The sequence below is a fragment of the Hirundo rustica genome, chromosome 6 (genome assembly GCF_015227805.2).
Source record: "Hirundo rustica isolate bHirRus1 chromosome 6, bHirRus1.pri.v3, whole genome shotgun sequence".
Lineage (NCBI taxonomy): Eukaryota > Metazoa > Chordata > Aves > Passeriformes > Hirundinidae > Hirundo > Hirundo rustica.
In genome coordinates this window covers 30,827,954-30,847,032 of record NC_053455.1, presented here as the reverse complement: position 1 = coordinate 30,847,032, position 19,079 = coordinate 30,827,954, and the positions used below count along the sequence as shown (strand labels likewise).

Here is a 19,079-nt window from a genome sequence, read left to right as displayed (position 1 = left end):
AACCTGAAAACAATTGTAACTGACAATTGGTCTGGCCACTGAGGCTGAGGGGTAGAAACCCCAAAAAGCCAATCTTCCCACAAATGTATAAAAAGTAAGAAATAAACAAAGGGGCTCTCTTCTCTCAGCTCTCTCAGCTAGGAGCTAGATTGGAAGAACCTCTGCGAAAATCTCTTGTCTGCGTGTGATTGCTTTGTGTGTCTCGGTGACATCAGAGTGGTGGAGGGTTGCTAAGACCATTCACTTGTGAACAGGCACCAGACTGGTTAAGCTGGGATGCTCAGTCTGTCTGTCCAGCTAGTGAAAGCTAATCCCCTGCACTTCCAAGCCCTGTCCTTTGTCTGGGGTGGAAGCAGGTCTGACTCTGTTGGCATGGTCAGAAACACAGGGTTTGGCTCATTGCTGGCTCCAGCTGCAGTGGTCAAGCATAGGGCTGCTTGACAAATGCTCCCAGACACAGGAATCATGTATCTTGTTATCCATTTCTGTGTTCTTGAACTCTTTCTTTACCATCTGCATCTCCATTTCTATTTCTCAATCTAGAGAGACAACCTGCACCTCGTAGTTTTCCCTCGTAGTCCTGATTTTGCCATATATCCATTTCTGAGTTTGCTATTTCTGATACTCCTAACCAGGTTATCCCAGGCTTATGTACTATTACAGGTATGGTTACCAGGCACGCTGGCCTGGCAAGGCCCTGTTTCCCAGAATGTCCCCAGTGCTCCACTCCATCCTGTGGTTCGGCTGTTGCTCACACATGTTCCCCGTAACCACGTGAAGGATCCAGCCAGCCCTCACAGCACCACCTGTACCTTTTGCCAGCTTCTCACAATATTTCCTCTCACATTCAGCTTTCCACATCACATCTACTTTCTTACCTGTTAGCTTCCAGACTCTTTTCAGGTTGCTGAACCTCAGGCTATGGCCCAGCTGGCAGCTTGGTGCCTATGGTGTCAGCCCCATCCTCCCGCCTGTGGAGTTATTATTTGCTTGTAAATGATCCATACAAAGACTATAATATATTTATTGGATGACATAAATCAACTTGTTACTGAAAAGTCTTGCCTTGTTGAGGATACATGACAAGAAAGCCAAGGCAGAGGTCCTGCTTGAGCAGTTGCATGTTCTGCTTTCCAGCTAATGCCAAAAGCCAGGACTGTTTAATAACAAAGCAGACTCAAAGAAGGTGGTCGTGAAATGGTTGTGGATGTCCTTGTGTGTTCCTTGGCAGGTCTGTGGTATCACCTCTAGTATCCCGAGGGTGGTGAAACGATTCAGCTTGGCTGTTTCTTTCACACCTTCAAGAATGTGTGAGGTGTCATTTTGGATCTGCTAGGCAATGCTGGATGCCTGCCCAAACAAAATTGCTGGCCATGGGAACAGTTGAAGTCCTTATGAGAGAGCCTTGGGGGAGAAGGCATGAAAGCAGCCAATAGGAAAAGCACCCATGGGGTGTTTGCTTGTGTCTCTGGCCTTCCTTCAGCACTCCAATTCTGCACCTCTGCTGAGCCCCAGTGGAACCAGTTACTCCTGCCCAGACAAGGGCAGGGAGAAGTGTTCTCCATTCAGGGTTGCTGGGTGAGCTGAAGCACCTGCAGCCACACTGCTTGCTCCAAAGAGAGACAACTGTTGCAGCTCTGCTCTCACCCTCCTGCCATCCACCTGCTCTCCTCTGGCTCCCCCTGGCAGCCATAGACTTCTGCTGGGCACTGTTGGGCTCTTTATGCCCTGGAGCTTTGTGCACCTGGTGAAGGATCCTTTATGAGATGGACTCTCATGCATCTTGGACGTGAGGACCACAAAATTTGTAGTAAGGTAAAGAACTTCTTGTGGGGCCACAAATGAGTAGGTAACCCACACCTACTCACCGACACTACGTGGGGGGAATGGGTCTACCTTAGTTTTCTGCCTTGAAAACTAAGATTATCCTAGCTGTGAGTGCCCATTAGATTTGTATCCATCCATAGGCTTCAAATGGATTGCAGCAGCATCACTGCTTAAATCTTCATGTCTCAGATTAAACTCCTACTGGATTAAGCCTATTACAGAATATGAACTCTATACACAAACAGTCTGTTTGACCTCTGCATGGCAAACATCTTGTATGGCAAGATTTTGGCCTGTAATTATTTCCCAAAGACGTTGGACTAACGTGTATCCTAGGTAATAATAACATAATTTATATTACCTAATTTAAAAAGCCAGAGAAATTGGATTTTTTTTAGGAGAAGGTAATGTTTAGAGAGATGCTGAAAGATCTGAAAATATCTTGTAATAGAAATGCACAGAAAGCTTTTTTTAACCACACCAAAGAGTCTCACTCTCTCGATATTTTGAGCACCTTTGTCTTCCTTTGCATATGTAAAAGCTGAAGTATTTGGCTACTCCCCAGCCAAGACTGCACACCCAGTATTCCACCCAGCTTCTCCACTCCAGTCATGCACACATTTTTACCTGTTTTGCCAATGAAGGAACTGGTGGGCTGTGCAGCCTTGGCTGGTGCCAATGCTTGGCCTCAAAAATTTGAGTGGTTAGGTGTTGGTGGCCACACTCTGGGATGGCTGCAGAAAGTTTGGCTGAAAATGTTTTCTGAAAATGTATGAGGATCAGTCCTCTGACAGCATATATATTTCTGCTCTACCAACTAATCTTAACTTACTGAAGAATCAACCTTTTCTTTGATGCATGGTGCCTGGCAAGGTATCTCCATCTTTGGGTCACATTCAGGAGACATTATTACTGCAGGCAATGAGAAAGGACATTTTGCAGCAGGCCTGATGGCTTGCATAGGTATTCAGGGCCAGACCAGAGATCAGTGCCAGTATCTGGCTCAGCTGGTGCCCCATACCAGGGCAGTCTCATGGGTGCCCCTAGCAGTGATGTCCAATCTGGGCTTTTTGGAGCCCAGAAGAGTCTTCTAGGCTGATTCTGATATCAGAGGGTCAACCCACTGTTAGTAAAAATGGATGTGTTGCACACATAAGTGGAATGGCTGTCTCTCTGGGGGAGGGCAGCTCCACCAGTGGGTAGCTGGCACATGAACAAACCCTTTCTGTACCTCAAAGATGAAGCGAGGCCTGTGGTTCTAATATAAAGCCTGACCAAAATCTTGTTTTAGTAAATGCAGAATACTCTTTGTTGTAAGCTTTGTTGTAAGCCTGAGGCAAAAAAAGCAGATGCTTTGCGGAGGCCATGCACAGTCCAGAAGCAATGGAGGTTCTTCACAAGAGTGGGGCAGGTCCTATGCTGCCAGCAAGTCCCTGCACCCACATGGGTATTGTCTCTATCACCTACATGCCTCTTCCCTAATAAGCAGTTTTGTGGAAGAGAGGTCTCTTTGGCTATGCTGGAATGACATGGGAGTATATTCCTCCTGCAACCCAGGAGCATTTCTGAAGAGCTTCACGGACCGTGTGAATCAGGAAGAGATCTCTAATGAACACATTTCAGGAGATCTGCAAGTTCTGAGGAGAGCATAGGTATGCCCCCTAAGAGATCTATTCTTTAAGTCAAGTAGCACATTCTGTGAGGACTCTTGTTTTCTAAGGAGCAGCGTTTGGGAGAGGTGCCATATGCATGGGGCTCTGGCATCCACCTGCTGTGCTGCTAAAGCAGGTGTGTGTATTTGGGAAGCATTTCTACACACACACAGGAGGGTGCCTGTACAGAACTGTGTATGTCTTTCTCTTATGTGGCTGTGTTCCTATGAACTGATCTAGTACCACACTGAAGTGAATGGGAGGTGGGTAAAGCCTACAAGCCTACTCATGGGAATACCAATTTGCATGAGCATGTCCTTGTTTTGAAGCAGACTACTGTTCTCAGCAAACTGCAGCTTTCCCCCCTTCTCCTTTTGTATCTTTCAGTATGAAAACACTGCATATACTTTGCCTGTTTGAGGTGTTCCTGTGATACAAGAAACACATCTTTGTCAGTGCTTTATGTAGCCTTAACACCTAAGGAAGCAAATGGCAAGCACTGGAGACTGAAGGTGCTCAGCACACTCCTGGGAAGTCTTCTTGATCAGCCCCATAAGCTGTGTTCTCTCTTCCTGCTCTCCACTTTATCCCCAGTGTGTATTACACTTGCCCCAGCTTTGCAGAGATAATTTGCACTCTCCGAGTTCATTAGCTGCTACCCCCTCCTGTCCATGGGCAAAAAAAAGCCCTTACTGTTCAAAAGAACACATGCAGCAATCATTAATGCTGACCCTAATTGTGCCAATTCAAACCACTCAATAGCTCTAATTAAAACCTCTCTTCAGTGCAGGGCACTGAACAGTAACAAAACTGTCACCCTGAACAATCAAATCATGGAGCTAAGAAATTTTTTTCCCCCTGTTGTTCAAATGTTTTTGCTGCTGTCGGAAGGGTCATCTCAAGGGATTAAGTATAGGGCTTTTGTAGCCTGCAAAGTTGGTGGGAGTAGGCGGGGGAAATATCTAAACCCAACCAATATCTTTTAGTCACAGTTTGAAATCAGAAGACGCCAACTTTTTTCCAGGTCTCCTTTCATCCACTTTACCCACCCCCATACAGCAAGCAACACCTGCAAAGTAGACAGGCTGTTGGTTATGAGACACATGGACACCACAAGTCAACTTAAACATCTGCAAAGGAGGGGGTGAGGGGGAAACCCAGGCGTTCCTATCCCTACAACCTTGTTTCTCAGGGTCCCTGACTACACTTTCCTGTGCGCCATAAATAACTCTGCAATTACATTAATTGGTTGCATATTTGTTGACACAGGGGTGGACAAGGGTAGGTTACGGTGGGAGGATTTTTTTCCTTCCAGTGCAATTTTATGTTACCTTCTTCAAATGTGCTTTAATCTCCACTCTCCCTCTCCCCATTATTTAGAGTTCTCATGTCTTTCAGAATAACTTTATAAGCCTGTGGGTGGGAGGGGGGAGCAAGAAAAAAAAGAGCATTAAAATTAATTTGATGGCACCCATGCACACACATCTGTTCTACTGTGTTTCCCTGGCAAAGTCTATCAATCAAAATGAAAAGGTTGATATGTATCACAGTGGGATATTTCAAAAAGCTGGATACAAGCAATTGTGTGCTGGAAGGTTTTACTCTGCACTGAGTTTCTGACAGGAATCAAAAGATCAAGATGGTGTGCATGTATACATTTATTTTACATTTCCCATTTTTTTAAAGAAAGTAGTGAAATTAATAGAGCAATAGAGTTAACTGCCAAAATTCCGGTCTTGGTATCTTTTGTTCTGTTTGTTGTTGTGCATGTTCTGAAGCCCAAACCTGGGATCACATGAAAGAGCCTGACAATGCTGCAAGCACTTTTGTATCTGTGCTTCTATTTTAGATCATTGCAGGAACACATGCTAGCTACCCTACGTGGTTCTGGGTTCAAACCGCCATATCAGAGTACTTGGTATGGGGTACTTCACTGAGTCTTTCCTTCCTGTATCTCCCTGACTTGCTTTCTTTTGCTAGTAGCAATCAGAGTTGCAGTGACAAAGTTCATGGCATGTTGTGTTTCATCTTTCCTCCTTTCTTCCCTTCTTAGCTGCTGTCCCAGCTGAGAACTAGGGAGTCGGATGACACCATAGAGTGCTGGCAGTCTGCCTCTTCAAACATGCTGAGCACTTTCTGTTAGAAACCACCTTCGTTGTTTCTTGTTCTGACTGCTGGGCTGTGCTGTGTGCTGTTACAGCATTGCCTTGTCTCAGCAGTTCAGCTGTTTCATTTAGTGATGGATAAAATAGCCCATACTTAGAGTACAGCTTGACTCAGCCTTTAAGTATTCAGCATTGGTTGGTGACAAAGCACAAAATCTTGATGTATAGAGACATATTCTTTATATGTAGAAGCAACAGGACAAAACCTAAGACTGTTTTTAGAACACTTTGAGGTGAACAGTCTCTTCTTGTGGCAAACTTGGCTATATGAGCAGATAGGCTCAGGATACAGTCTATTTTCACCAGATTACCTATGACCCTGTAAATACTAGCTGGGAGTCAGCAGGAGTGCCACTCTCTTTTCTAAAAAAATGAGTGTGTTGCACTGTGATGTGTGATGGTGCTGAACCACTTCTGCCTTTGTGCCACCACTGAGTGGTAATGCGACACTCTATAGTTTTCAATAGCAATGTGCTCTTACCATGGGATGAAGAGGTATGGGTGACACTACTATATGGCATTCAAATGGGTGCATTTCAGAGCAAGGTCCCTTCATCAGCAGCACTGGAGGGAAGAAACCAGAGCTCTTTGACAGTTTTGTTGTCTGTTGAGGGCAATAGGACATAGCAAAACGTGTCTTATACTTTACACTTGCTCAGGAAGGGAAAACAAGGCACAGAGAGGGTTTTTGACCAGCTCTAAGTGCTTTCAGCCAAGCTGAGAACAAACCCTGGGACCCTAGTATCTTGCCTACCTCTGGAAAGCAGCAGCTCTTTTTCTGAGCTGATTCTTGCCTGCCTTCATATAGGAAGCTCTGTGTGTCTCTGTTATGTGTTGAGCTGCGGGTAGGGGATTTCCACAAAATACAGTCCAGCATAGATTCCCATCCCTTTCTGTATGGATCTCCCACGGTCCTCTCTGCCCTTCTGTCTCATTCCTTGCCCCCATTTTCTAGGCAGCAATGCTGGAGTCTATCCTCTTGACTAAGCTGTTGCACTTTAATTTTCAACAGGCCCCTATTGCTGTTGCACCTTGTGTGTGGTCTTTGAACGTTATGTGGCTCGGCAGCTGGGAATAGTGAGTGGGTGGGCAATTTAAAACAGAAAAGACTCTGTATCAGCACAAGGCTGAGGTTTGAACTCTGCTCAGCTTTGGATACGTGTAGCTGGTTCTCAGGGCTGTGATTTAAGCGCCTTTTGCTGGTGTCAGTGTGAAACTTAAATCAGTGCTAAGAAACTGGTAGGGAAGAAAAAACAAACTTTGCCTGTCTGATAAGGAATGTTACTCTTGGCCCTGATGAAATATTGTGGGATCAAGGCTTCTTAGAATCTATTCCGCTGTTTTGACACCATTCTGCCTCCACAACTAAGAAGACAAAGAGAGTCTAATTTGATGTCAGGGTTTCTTTGCTGGATATATTTCCAAGCTGTTTCATGCCATTTAGAACACAAATCTGACTCTGAGTTTCCCGAAGATGTGGACTGCTAATGGAGTGAGGCAAATGAGGGGGGGGGTGCCAACCCATGAGACAAAATACTTTATTGCATTCATCTGAGCGTTTCTGTGAGGCAAGGTAAATGTGCTCAAGCAACAAAATATAGTCCCAATATCATAACTTGTTGAGCTCACAGGGCCTGGTCCTCAGTTGCTTCCTTCTTTTCGTTGCTGTCTGTGCTGGTGGAGGATCACGTGGAAGGGAGGTCAGACAAGAGACCCTGCCTTCCATGAGCCCTGGCCTGATTCCCACACACACTCTTCTTATGCATTTTCGATGGTGAGCCCACTCTTCATGGGCAGAGATTTCTCATGTATGGGGGTTCACCAGTTTCTCTCCTTCACATTTGCAGCCCAGAGTACCAAGACCTCAAAATTTCAGTGCCGAGGTAGTTTTTTCCCCACCCACTTTCCATCTATCCCACCCAGGTAGACAGGATGAGCAGAAAGAATCCTTGCCTTGATAAGATTGATAAATGAGGTTGGAACAGATCTCCTCTTTTCTGGAGTCCATATGGAGTCCAACCCAACTTCAAACTCATAGCTGACAAAATAAAAAAAAAAAATTGGCAAGTCCCTAAGTAGTTTTGAAGATTCTAAAGGTTAAAGATATGGTCGATTGGCATTCTGTTTAGAGCCTGGAGTGATGTTATATTTGCTTTACAGAATTCAAAGGAGTGCACAATTAACATTAGAAATCTATTAGATATTTGGAAGAGTCAGTTAAATTTCCTGTGCCACATATATACCCATCATTCACCACCACTGCAGTGGGCCTCATATTGATTTTTAGCATTATACCCCATAATTTTCAAAACATAAGTAAGAGTTAAAAGGCCAAAAAAATGAGAATATCCTTGTTTTAAAAGAGCTGGCAGATTACAGGCTAACATCAGCTATGTTAGCTACTACAGTGGTAGCAGTTCCACCCTTAAAAATAGGTATGTGAAAAAATATACCGAAGATCAAATGAGCATTACTGCCTCTTTAATCCATCTTGCACTTACTTCATTCCTTTCTTTTTGGTTTAACTTTGTTCTGTTTTCATAATACTGGTGTATGGCCAACAGCCTCTTCCCATGATGGAATAATATAGGTGCATGAAGGTATGACCGGATATTAAGATCAGATGGATGGGCACTAGTGAGAGGTGAGGGTCTGGCACTGGTGGGAACTAAACAGGACTACTAGCAACTCTTTGGGAAACCAAAATAGTGCAGCCAGGACCAACACAATTTAATATACTTTACAGAGATAAAGTCTGACCAGAATTTCTGTATGAAGTATAATGAATGAAATGGCAGACTCTAAATGGATTTCAAAGGAAAAGGCTTGAAATCCTGTCATATTTTTTGACAAAGCTTTTTGTTCAAGTATAAGTGAATATTCTGCAAAGAGGTTCAGGATGAAAAGCCCAATAGAACACATATTTTTTTCTAACAGGATTTGTCTTTCATTCAAGCATATACATATATATAATTAGCTTTCATAAAAAGTTGAGACTCTCTGTTTTTTTTACATAATCCAGCAAATACACCCCAAAACATGCTGAACATCCCAAAGCAATGTGTCTCTGCATCTTAACAAGTATGAATACTTTGCATTTAGCAGCAACTGACTGTTACTCCATCATGGGAAGAGGTTGTTTGTCATACACCAGTATTATTATGAAAACAAAAAAGAAAGGAATGTAGTAAAGTGCAATAAAAAAGTAAGTAGTAAAGTAGTAAGTAGTAAAAATCTGTGTTGACAGTGGGATGACACTGTAAAATTGCTGTATGCTGTGATTTGAATCTTTTTGAACCCAATGATGTCTGATTTCCACTCTCATAATCAATGAGTCAAACTTACTCCTCCCCACACTCCCCTTACTATAGCTATGTCTGGGAAGCTGGGGAAATTGTATTTCACCTCATTTTAGGGTGACTGAGCAGAATCTGTCTTCCTGTGCTTGCTATTCTTAACTTCATAGGGTCATGAATGTGCTCAGCTGTGGCTTTTCAGTCTTTACTCTGGACTGCCCCAAACTTGCCTCTAGATGGAGATTTGCAGGTGTCAACATAGTAGAAAAGGTTCTTCTGCTACTGTAGGTTTTCAGCAATTAAGACCTGGCAGAAATAAATAATTCTCTGATTAAAATGGTCCAAATGATTCAATGGGCACAAAGTTACAAAAAAAAAACCAACCAAACAAACAAACAAAAAAAACCCAACCACCTCTAAATTCTGCATTGTTACAACCCACAAAAACAAATCTTACACGAAATTTCCCGTGTTTTTCTTTACCTCTTTTGAAAATTGTGATGACACCTAAACCTCTTGCGAGAGTGATTGTAGCATCTACTGACTTTAAAAAAAATCCCCTAACAGTAAATTAGTCCCTAAAAGCAATTATGTCGTATTTGGAGGCAGCAGATTATTCTCTATTGCAAGTTGAATAATCATTTCTATTAAAGATGTGCAAGAGGGGATTCATGCCCTGATGGAAGCTGTGGCAGATAAATCCCATGATGGTTCTGAGTGCCAATACTGTTTGAAAGAGGACAGTGATCTTCTGAAACTTGTTTGAGGACAAGACAAGTAGAAACAGAGTCAGATAATCAAAGCAATCAAACAATTCTCCCTGAACAGTTGTCAAGACCACCAATACACGCGTCCTGTGCCACGCGTTTGTGGTGATGCATGTGATATGCAAGCACCATAGCAACAAGATATTAATCATCAACACAGATGGGCACAGGTTGGGGTAGGTCTTCAGCAAGTCGTAGGCTGTATCTCATGTACACAACAAGCCCCAACGGTACCAGTTTCAGTGCTCCCTTACCAGTGTTGCATAGTTGAATTCATTATGGCTGAGCTTATGCCTTCCTCTGAAGGATCCATGTGTTGGGCCTGATATACAAATGCCTGAATCTGAAGAATAACTTCTCTTTCTGTTCTGTGTCCCTCTCCCTTTGTGGTTTTCAGTTACAGACTCTGGCCAAGTTCTTTGTTAGTGAGACATCACTGAGTGAAGTGGCACTGTGCCAGCAGTGTTTGGCACTCTGACTGATGGCAGGGTTTTTCAGAAGAGTTCAAGTGAGAAGATTAGGTGCCCAATTCCTCTTATGTTTGATCAATAGCCTTCTCTTGGCTCATCAACATCTTTGCAATGCCACTGATGCCCAGTGCAGGCGCTTCCTACTTGCCAGCAACCTGAAAGAAACAACAGACAATTTAATGGCCCACAGCTTTCTGTTTCTGCAGTTCATTCTGTTTACCTAGATTTTTCTTTCATAATGACACACCAGTAAAGTGGACCTATACCAAGTAGAGTACCAGGCCCAATGTGCCTAAGAGTTAAGCATGCATTTTCAATGGTGAAAGTGACCACTGGAAAAGACTCATGTATTTTTCTCTCTTAATGGTGTCTTTAAACGGAGCTTGGATGTCCCTCCAGCCCCCTGAATGGTAACCTGATGAGATTTTTGGGCTTGGAACAGCTCAGTAAAATTTAGTGGTGATACACAGGCCAGGCTATGAAGTCTCTTCTGCACTAATACAATTACTATCCACAAGGGAAATATTTCTCCCTACAGAGAAATACCCAGACGTGGCTGGGAGTACGTGTGGCAAGGTTATGAACATCTTTGGCCATGAAGGGGTCAAAGGTTTCTGTTACTGGGAATTTCTGACCCTCTTTGGAACTTCTGCTTGGTGTTAAGATGCTGCTGATGTAAGAGACTCATAGGCATTCGTAGGTAGGTTTCCAGTGTAGCTGGTCTTCTCATTAGGGATTAAGAGAACAATTACTTTTCCATGGTGGTAACAAGCATTTATCTAGCATAGACATCCTGATATCCTGGTGTTTGTGTGTGAAAAATATACCAAAGAAAGGCATTCTTGTTTAAAGTACAAGTGATAAAGTACACATGAAGGCAAAACATGAAGTAGGTCAGATGCAAAAATCCCCCTATGAAATTGGAGAGAAGAATGTAGGCAAGTGTAATATTGTTATCTGGACTGGAATTTAATCAAGACTTAAGTATGAGGTTACGTGGTACTTCAGTGGTGGGATCACTGCCTCAACAAAACTGCACTAGAATCTGCTTGTCTTTTCACAGATTCAGGTGTGCACCAGTATAACTTGCCCAGCCTCAACCAAGCTGATCCTGATATCCACAAGGACACTCATATTCAGATTTCTCAGCACTTCCCCTCCTCTTCCCTTCAAGGTCTCTCTGCTTGTGTCATGTGGAATGGCGTATGTTCAGGTGGATCAGAGAGACTTTGAAATGGAAAATCAGAGGATACCACAGGCCATACTGGAGAAGAGCTGGCAAAGCTTAGAACCAGGCTGGCAGAGTGGTGAGGGTTAGGACTAAGGTAGGCTTGTATGGGGTGCTGTGTTTGGAGTCCCAGAGAAATCTATAAGCCAAGAATAATGAATACTGGCAGAGGTCCATGTGAGTAACAAACGGCTTATCCTGTCTAGGCTAATGACAAAATGTTACATATTGGCATATTTTAAATTTTTTTTTTCTTTTTTTTCTTTTTTTTTTTTTTTTCTTTTACTAAAAGGAAGATTAAAGCAACCGCTATACCTAACCACTCTGCTTTGCTCTGATAAGATGCCAGAATTGCATGACTTCTACTGTGTAACAAGGTTCTTTGTGTGGGCGTAGCAGCCCTTCCCCATACCTAGCGGATACACTCTAGGGAATTTTGTTAAGTGCGAGTATAGCCTCTCGTAAGGTCACTGAGTAAAGAAAATTCATTGTGTGAAAAAATGTCATGTTTTGTGTGTTTCCATAAAAGCATCACAAAACAGTCCTACCTAAAGGTTATTATCATTATTACATGCACAGCAATGACCTCCCATGCATATTACTCTGCAATATGTTGGGCCTCTGCCCTGCCCTCCATCAAGCCGGTAATTTGAAAATTAAGGACTTGATGTAAAAGCAGACCAGTATAGTTCACAGGATATCTCCACTGCTCACTCCCTCTGTCAGGTAGAGGGCTCAGAATTATTCACTGCCTCCAGTGCTCAGGGTTGACAGCTTACTGCCATTACAATGCCATGGTACTGCTCCCTCTTTAGACATGCCTGTAGAGACTGGGCCTTGCTTGTAGATGGATCTTCATTTTTCCCTCTTCTGCTCCGCAGCCGCACTAACTCACCTGTTGTATGATGATGGTCACTTTCTACCCAAATTTCCCATTACTGAGTGCCTGGTGCTTGGACGAACTTGGACCCACATGCAGTCTCTAAGGGCTTGTCATCTCAAGAGGCAAAAACCATGGACTTCGGATATCTTCCCAGGAGCAAGGCATGTATTACCAAAGACCCCAAACACATCATCTGCATGAGATCTGAAGGATTTGCGGGGCGATACAAAGCAATGAGCTTTGGGGCTGCTTGTGCAGCTGGGTACGCAGAGGAAGATCTTCAGGGAGAGGTAGATTCTGTGGCTGTGGGTCAGCCATGCCCCGAGCTTCGGCATGGAGGTGACACGAGGATCTGCACTCACTGAGACACGAGCTTGTTCCTATAGAGACTTGGCCTCAGAGCGCAGGACCAAATGAACACGGTCTGCGGACCATGCGGTGATTTCCTATGCCCCATTTACTTGCCCGCTAACCCGGCCCGCCTGCACGGCTCAGCTGTCACTGCCCCCGCCCGGGGCTGGGGCCGGGTATGCCCTGCCTGGCTTTGAGGCGGGCGGCGCGGCCCGGCGGGGAGCGCCGGCCGTATCCCGCGGCCCCGCCTGGGCAGCCGCACACACCTCCGGCCGCCGGGGCCTCCAGGTGCTACCGGGGGCTCCGACGCCACCGAGGGCTCCAGGTGCCGCGGGGCCGCCGCCCGCCCCGCGCCCTCCGCCGCGCCGCCCGCGGCCAACCTGCGCCGCCCGGTGGCGGGGGGCCGGGCGAGAGGCGGCGCGGCCCCGCTATTGGCAGCGGCCCGCCGCGGCCGCACGGCGATAGGCGCACGGCGCGGTCAGTGCCGGCCGGCCCCGCCCCGCCGCGGCTTTATAACGGGCATCCCCATGGCCGAGGCGGGGAACCTGCTGCGGCGGGACCGGCGCCGCCGCACCGCCCGGGAGAGCCGCCTCCGGTGGCCGCAGAGCCGCGCCGCCCCGAGGGACGATGATGCCGCGGGCCTGGCGCAGCGCGGGAGCTCGCCCGTTCCTGCTGGCGCTGCTGCTGGTGTATCTGCCGCCGGGTCGCAGCCACCGAGCCACGGGGCCCCGGGTAAGTGAGCTGCCGCCCCGGCGCGGCAGGTTGCAGCGCTCTGCCCCGGCCCGCCGCCCCCGCGCCCTGTCAGCGCCGCAGGTGAAGCCCCGGCCGCCGGGCAACCGCCCCCGGCCCCGCTCCCCCGGGGCGCAGACCCTCGCAAGGGCCTCCCCCCCCCGCTTATTAAAAGCCGGGTATCGGCTGCATGCGAGAAGTTCGTACACCGGTATTAACTTGTTGGTATTTATTGCAGAAAAACACGGGAGGGGGGAGGTTGGCAGGCTGTGTTTTTATATTGCTCGACGTGCTTTTAATGTAGCCCCTGTTCCCAGCGCATAGCTTTAGGAGTTTTCTTTTTTTATGTTCCCGAGCAGGGATTAAATGAATCCCTGCAATAAAGCTAGATGCCTTCAGCCCAGGCTTCTCCCTGTAGGAGTCTAGCTCTGGTTTTTTTAATCTGACAGTGTTTGACTCTTACTGGGGCTGTTCATTTCACTTACCAAACTATTACATTGCTCTGGGGGAGAACCCAACATTTTTCTAAATATGGTTCTCCCGGTGAATGAGTGTTACCACTGCAACACCACTATGGAGTAGGGTGAGAGTTTACAATTATAAAGCTGCAAAACAGTAGCTGTTCTTCAGTCAATGCTGCAATGAAAGCACAGCTCTGGGTAAGTGGAGAAAACTTCTCTCTCTGCAGGCATGTTGGATGCATTGGCCACGTGCATTCTTGACCCAGCCATCTAAAATGCTAGAAGTGTAGTACCTCATTAGCTTAGACTATAGTTAGGCAAGACCGGGAGTCTTTGAAATCCCTACTTGGCCAAAGTATAATAAGATGGGACTTTAGTGAAATGTTCTTTTTTTGTTTTTCTAATGGAAGTGTTGTTTGACCGTGATGGCTATTAAATGCTTCTCAGAGCTATGGAAAGCATACTACTGGCTGCACTGATGTTGTTGTGTTCAGCTGTGCTGTGTAGCCTCTTTTATGGCCAGATGTGTAACAGCAACTGTTAGTTCTGATCTCACTAGTTCTAAGTCAGAACTGATGTGTGCCATAAATTACTGAGACCTGCTTTAAAAGATCAGGAAACACAGGGGGGCTTTTGCATATGTCTTTATTACCTGATACCAAGCATAAACCTCAAAATCAGAGTGATTCCAAACAGAGAGGAACTTTAAAAATGATAAGTAAGAGTCTGGCTGGATGACTAGGGTCTTCATCAGCACTAGCATCTAGCTGCTTTAGTGAAGCGCAATGGAAACATAAAAAAAAAAAAAAAATCCTGATGGTAGTGCATGATTGTACAATGAGTCTATATACCAAACAGTTTTCATATTTGCCATTTTTTTTTATACTGTGCTATACAAGGCAGTTTAATTGCTCGCTGTGTTGTCTTGGAGTGGGAGCTACTTCAGGAGAGTGGGAAACCAAATACAAAGGACTACTGATTTACTTTTTGCTTGAAGTAAACTGACTTTGCTATTTCTTCCTTCATGACTGGGGAGACTGTCAGCTGTGACCTACAATATCTGTAGTTCTGTTGGAAGATGTGCCTTAAAACTTTAACTTAGTGTTTTAACTTATGAGCTCTTAAATGGAAGGCTGTATATTTCCAGGATGTCTTACTCATGAAATCTGTCCTTTTGTCCCTCAAAGTGTCATGATTAAGTGTATGTGAAGGTGATGAGTTTGGTTTGCTTGGTTGCAACCAGGTTGATTGATGTAAGCCCCTGAGCTTCACCTCTTGCAGCGATTAGACACTGCCAGTAAAGTTGCCATTAGTATAAAAGTGGCATACTTTAGGTTCCAATAAAAACAAAAATACTTTATTATTAACTTCTTAAATAATGAATACCAGGTTACACCAGTATGTATTTCTCATGTTGCCTTGTGATAAAGAGTGTATTCCTGTCAGGAAGTCTCCCTGGCCAGGTGTCAGTGTTGCAGTTCTGGGGATCTGATCTTCAGTCAGGTGTTCAATTGCTAAGTGTGATAACCTGCTATTTCACATATTTTCTGTACAGTAAGCACTAGAGCAACAATATTTGCCAGCTGAAGTTCTTTTAAAGGTGATCAACAGTTTTTAGTCCTACTCAGTGAATTCAAATGACCAGCAATAATGCTTGAATCAAGTTCTAGATCTTCCTCCTTGCATTTCTCTTGCTACTGTAGTTTTCTAAGATAGGCAGCCAATGTTGTTGCTGAATACATAAGCAGAAGAGAATGGCTACTTTTTGCAGAAAATGTTGAAAAACTGGAGGTATTGAAGAGAAATAGGTGTATCTACATCCCTTGTGCCAGTAAGGGATGAAACTTTCAGATTAGGTTGAGTTCAGGATAATTACTTGAATACCAAGGTAAATTAAAAGTGCAGCTAGTACTTACAGGTCTGTTGAGGAACTTCTGGCTCTCAAAAGATGTATGAAGCTTGCTGTTTCTTGTTACAGTGAAACTATGAGCAGTGATATGAATTCCTTAGGCTTGGTGTCAGTGACTTGTAGGAAACATCTGGCTCTTGCATATATGCTATTGCCCAATGACAGTTAATAACAACTGTCCCAAGTGAAGCCCCATGGGAAGTCTAATATCTTGTCTTAGAAATAACTTGGAAGCTCAAGGCTGCTATGTGACTTTTTTCTTCACTTGACAGACTCTAGTAAAGCTTCCAAAGATGATAAGAAGGGAGGACAGGGTAGTCACTATAACGTTCTTCCTTGTTTAATGCATGGAAACATGTCACATCCTTCCTTGAAAGGCATGCTGATTGGAGATGGGAGGACCTTACAGTTCATTGCTGTTGCAAGGAAAGGTAGTAGATAGTGAAATTGTGGAGCTACCAACAGATTCCAGTGCATAAACTGGAGTGCCACAGAATGTTGGAAATTTCCTGCTGCAGTTGGCTACTAGCTAGAGCACTAAATAAGAATCTTGCCTAAAAAGTGCTGAAAAGGCTCCTGCAGCTTTGTTGTCCCCTCTGGGACGAGGAAGCAGTGTTGCAGCTTATACAGGAGGGGCACAAGGAGTGTGTTCTGCTCTGTGTTCATTGCAGCCCCACAGGAAAGGTTCCACAAAGCAGGTGTCTTTATGCATACCAAAATTAGGGAGTCTGTGTTCTTTATGGTGTGAAGAAGTTACAAAAGCACGTGTAATAAGAATATAAGGCAGAAGGCTTCATACACCAGAGGTCTAGAGCAGAAGAATGAGTGTTAGGATAGGTTTTTAATGAGTGAATTTTGTTTCTTGTTTGAGCTTAATCACTACTCTGCATTGCAAAGGTCTACATTAGTAACTAGCGACTGAAGTATTTTAATGCTTTTAGATTTCTTTACCATTGGAGAGATTGATTTAATGAAGAAACAAGTTCCTAAAGGCAAGTCTTTAGAAAAGAGATAGAGTAGCCAATCTGTCCTAAGGCAAACAGATACCCCGTTTTTGCTGGGCGAGGGATGTTTTTCACCTGAGTGGAAACTCTAATTAGATATGTAGCTTTATTGCTTATTTCTCCTTCTCCTTGCTCTTATTTAGACCTTTAATGTTAGCTGAGTTAGTTTATGTGTACTAAAGAAACTGCTCTGACTTGTGTTTTTAAAACAGTATGCAACTGTGTTGAGGAACAGGATTAATTCTTGTGTAGAGAAGTATTAAAAAATCATGTTCCTATTGGAACAGCAGGCCCTCTTATAAACAGAAAAATGGTTTTACTTGCTGTGTGTAGTCTTAGAGTTGGTGTTTTAACTGCATGAGCTTCAGAGTTGGCTACCAGAATATTTCTACTCATATTAATGAGCTGTGCTGTTAATGAAAGATTTCTGGCCAGCAAAAGATTAGGTACAGAAAAAGAAACTGCTCATGTATTTTTGCTGGTGGTGGCAGCAAGCTCTGTAGCTGGTGGAACACCTACAAAGATAACCTCTTGGACTAGTTTTCTAGTTTCCAGCTCTACTGTGCTAAGGTACTCTTCACAGTGCAGAGCAGATGCTCTTTTGGCTTCTTTCATTTCCAGATGGCCTGAAGCAATTGGTAAAATGACTGTAAACTCATTTCAGTAGTGTAGTAGCTCTGAAATATTAATACTGCTATTTAAATATCTTAGATGTTCTTATCCTGCCATCTCAAACTAATTGCGACATTACTATGTCAAAAAAAACCCAAACAAACAAAACCCCATTTGTCTCTTACTTGGCTGGTGAATCCCAGTTCTTCTGGTGCTGGCACATCTGTCAGTGCAGTTAAGTGTTACACAATAAGCTTTATGCTAACATTAGAAGCTAAACATGGAAGCAATACAGGTGGAACTAAAGCTGGTCCCTGAAGGCTGCTGTGCTGACTGTCATACTGAAGCATCCTGTGTGACAGTGCGGTGGCTTCCTGTCGGAGTCCCCTGGCAGCTGCCACGGGGTCTCTGGTACTGATGCACAATCCAGGGACTTTGTGGCACAGCAAAGCTGAGCTTGGTGTGTAGTGGGAGTAGTTTACTGCTTTGGTCCTCAAGTGACACCCTGGCAGAGTAGCAGCTGTTGTGACTTGAACTATGAAGTGTACAAGCTTAAGTACTGTCATTGCATTGGTAAGACTCTAAGCTTTCTATGCTCATTTCTGAGAAGTTCTTTTTTGTGAAGTTCTTGCTCTGACAGGGAAAGCTGCCGTTGATGTAGGTGAATCCATTCCATGCTGGAGCTTTCTGGATAAGGTGTGATGTCAGTGTGAGATGTTTGCTTATGCAGAGATACCACCAGGATGTGATGGAAGTGGTATGTAACTGGCTGCCTCTTCTGACTGCCTCGCATGAGCAGTTACAACTTGTGTTCAGTAGCTTATGTGTGAACCATGTGAAGCTTTCTGTGTGTGATGACTTTATTGCTTGTAGGTATTCTGGCACCAAAACCCTGACAGAGAATGCAATTTTTTTTGTTGAGGGGAGAAGGCATTTAGCTTTGAGAGTAACAACAGGAAAGCATAGCTAGTCACACCAGGGTGTAAAGTTTTATTCAGGACAGTGAAAACCACCCACCATACAAAAGAGTTATTTGTATATGGCCTTATGCAGGCAGGCCTATCAGCAGCTCTTCAGCCTGACAGCAACTTCCCCATGACAAGGCCTTACCTTAAAACCAGCCTCATGCCTCCTATCCTGGATGGTTTTTCTCTTTATTAAAGTAGGTTCCTGATGCAACTTAGGCTCCTGTGGGATGCTTCAGTAGCAATATAGATAATGTTAGCAATATTCATGGGTTTTAGAAGAGTCATCTGCTTGTTTGGTGAGGAAGACGTTGCCTCATATAGGCCTGCCTTTTGATCAATGCTATTTCTTAAAAACTTGAGGTGGCAAATATGGTTGTTATGGTTTTCTACAATAACTGCTCCAAGGGAAGCCTGTGCTGAGTAGAAGACTTTCATGCTGAAAGTGCAGCCCCTACAGTGTTGCAGGTGACGATGGAGCAAACCAGCTTTGTTTATGAAGGGATTTACTGTAGTCTGTGTGGCACTTTCAGGGTACTCAGAAGACTGGCCTGAGCCTGACTGGATGATGCCAAGGCATCAGCAGCAGCCTGGAGTACCGCCCTTGGTGGAAGGCTGTCCTGTCTCCCTCACTGGAGATATTCAAGAACCATCTGGATGCGATCCTGTGCCATGTGCTCCAAGATGACCCTCCTTGAGCAGGGAGGTGGGACCAGATGTCCCACAGCGGTCCCTTTCCACCAGGCCTACTCTGTAACTG

General features: G+C 44.6%; 1 protein-coding gene across 6 annotated transcripts in view; it reads left to right on the top strand.

Moving 5' to 3' along the window:
* The window catches only part of SMOC1 (SPARC related modular calcium binding 1), a 155,995-nt gene that overhangs the window by 12,285 nt on the left and 124,631 nt on the right, over positions 1-19,079 (top strand). For 3 of the 6 annotated variants that reach the window (XM_040067489.2, XM_040067488.2, XM_040067490.2), the window contains exon 1: positions 13,246-13,371. The exons of 2 other annotated variants lie outside the window; for them this stretch is intronic. In XM_040067489.2, the coding sequence (XP_039923423.1) occupies positions 13,267-13,371 (105 nt within the window). In that variant the 5' untranslated portion in view covers positions 13,246-13,266. Of the gene's footprint in view, positions 1-13,245; positions 13,372-13,753; positions 14,028-19,079 lie in introns of those variants that run through there. One more of the 6 variants, XM_040067491.2, reaches the window with a different exon arrangement.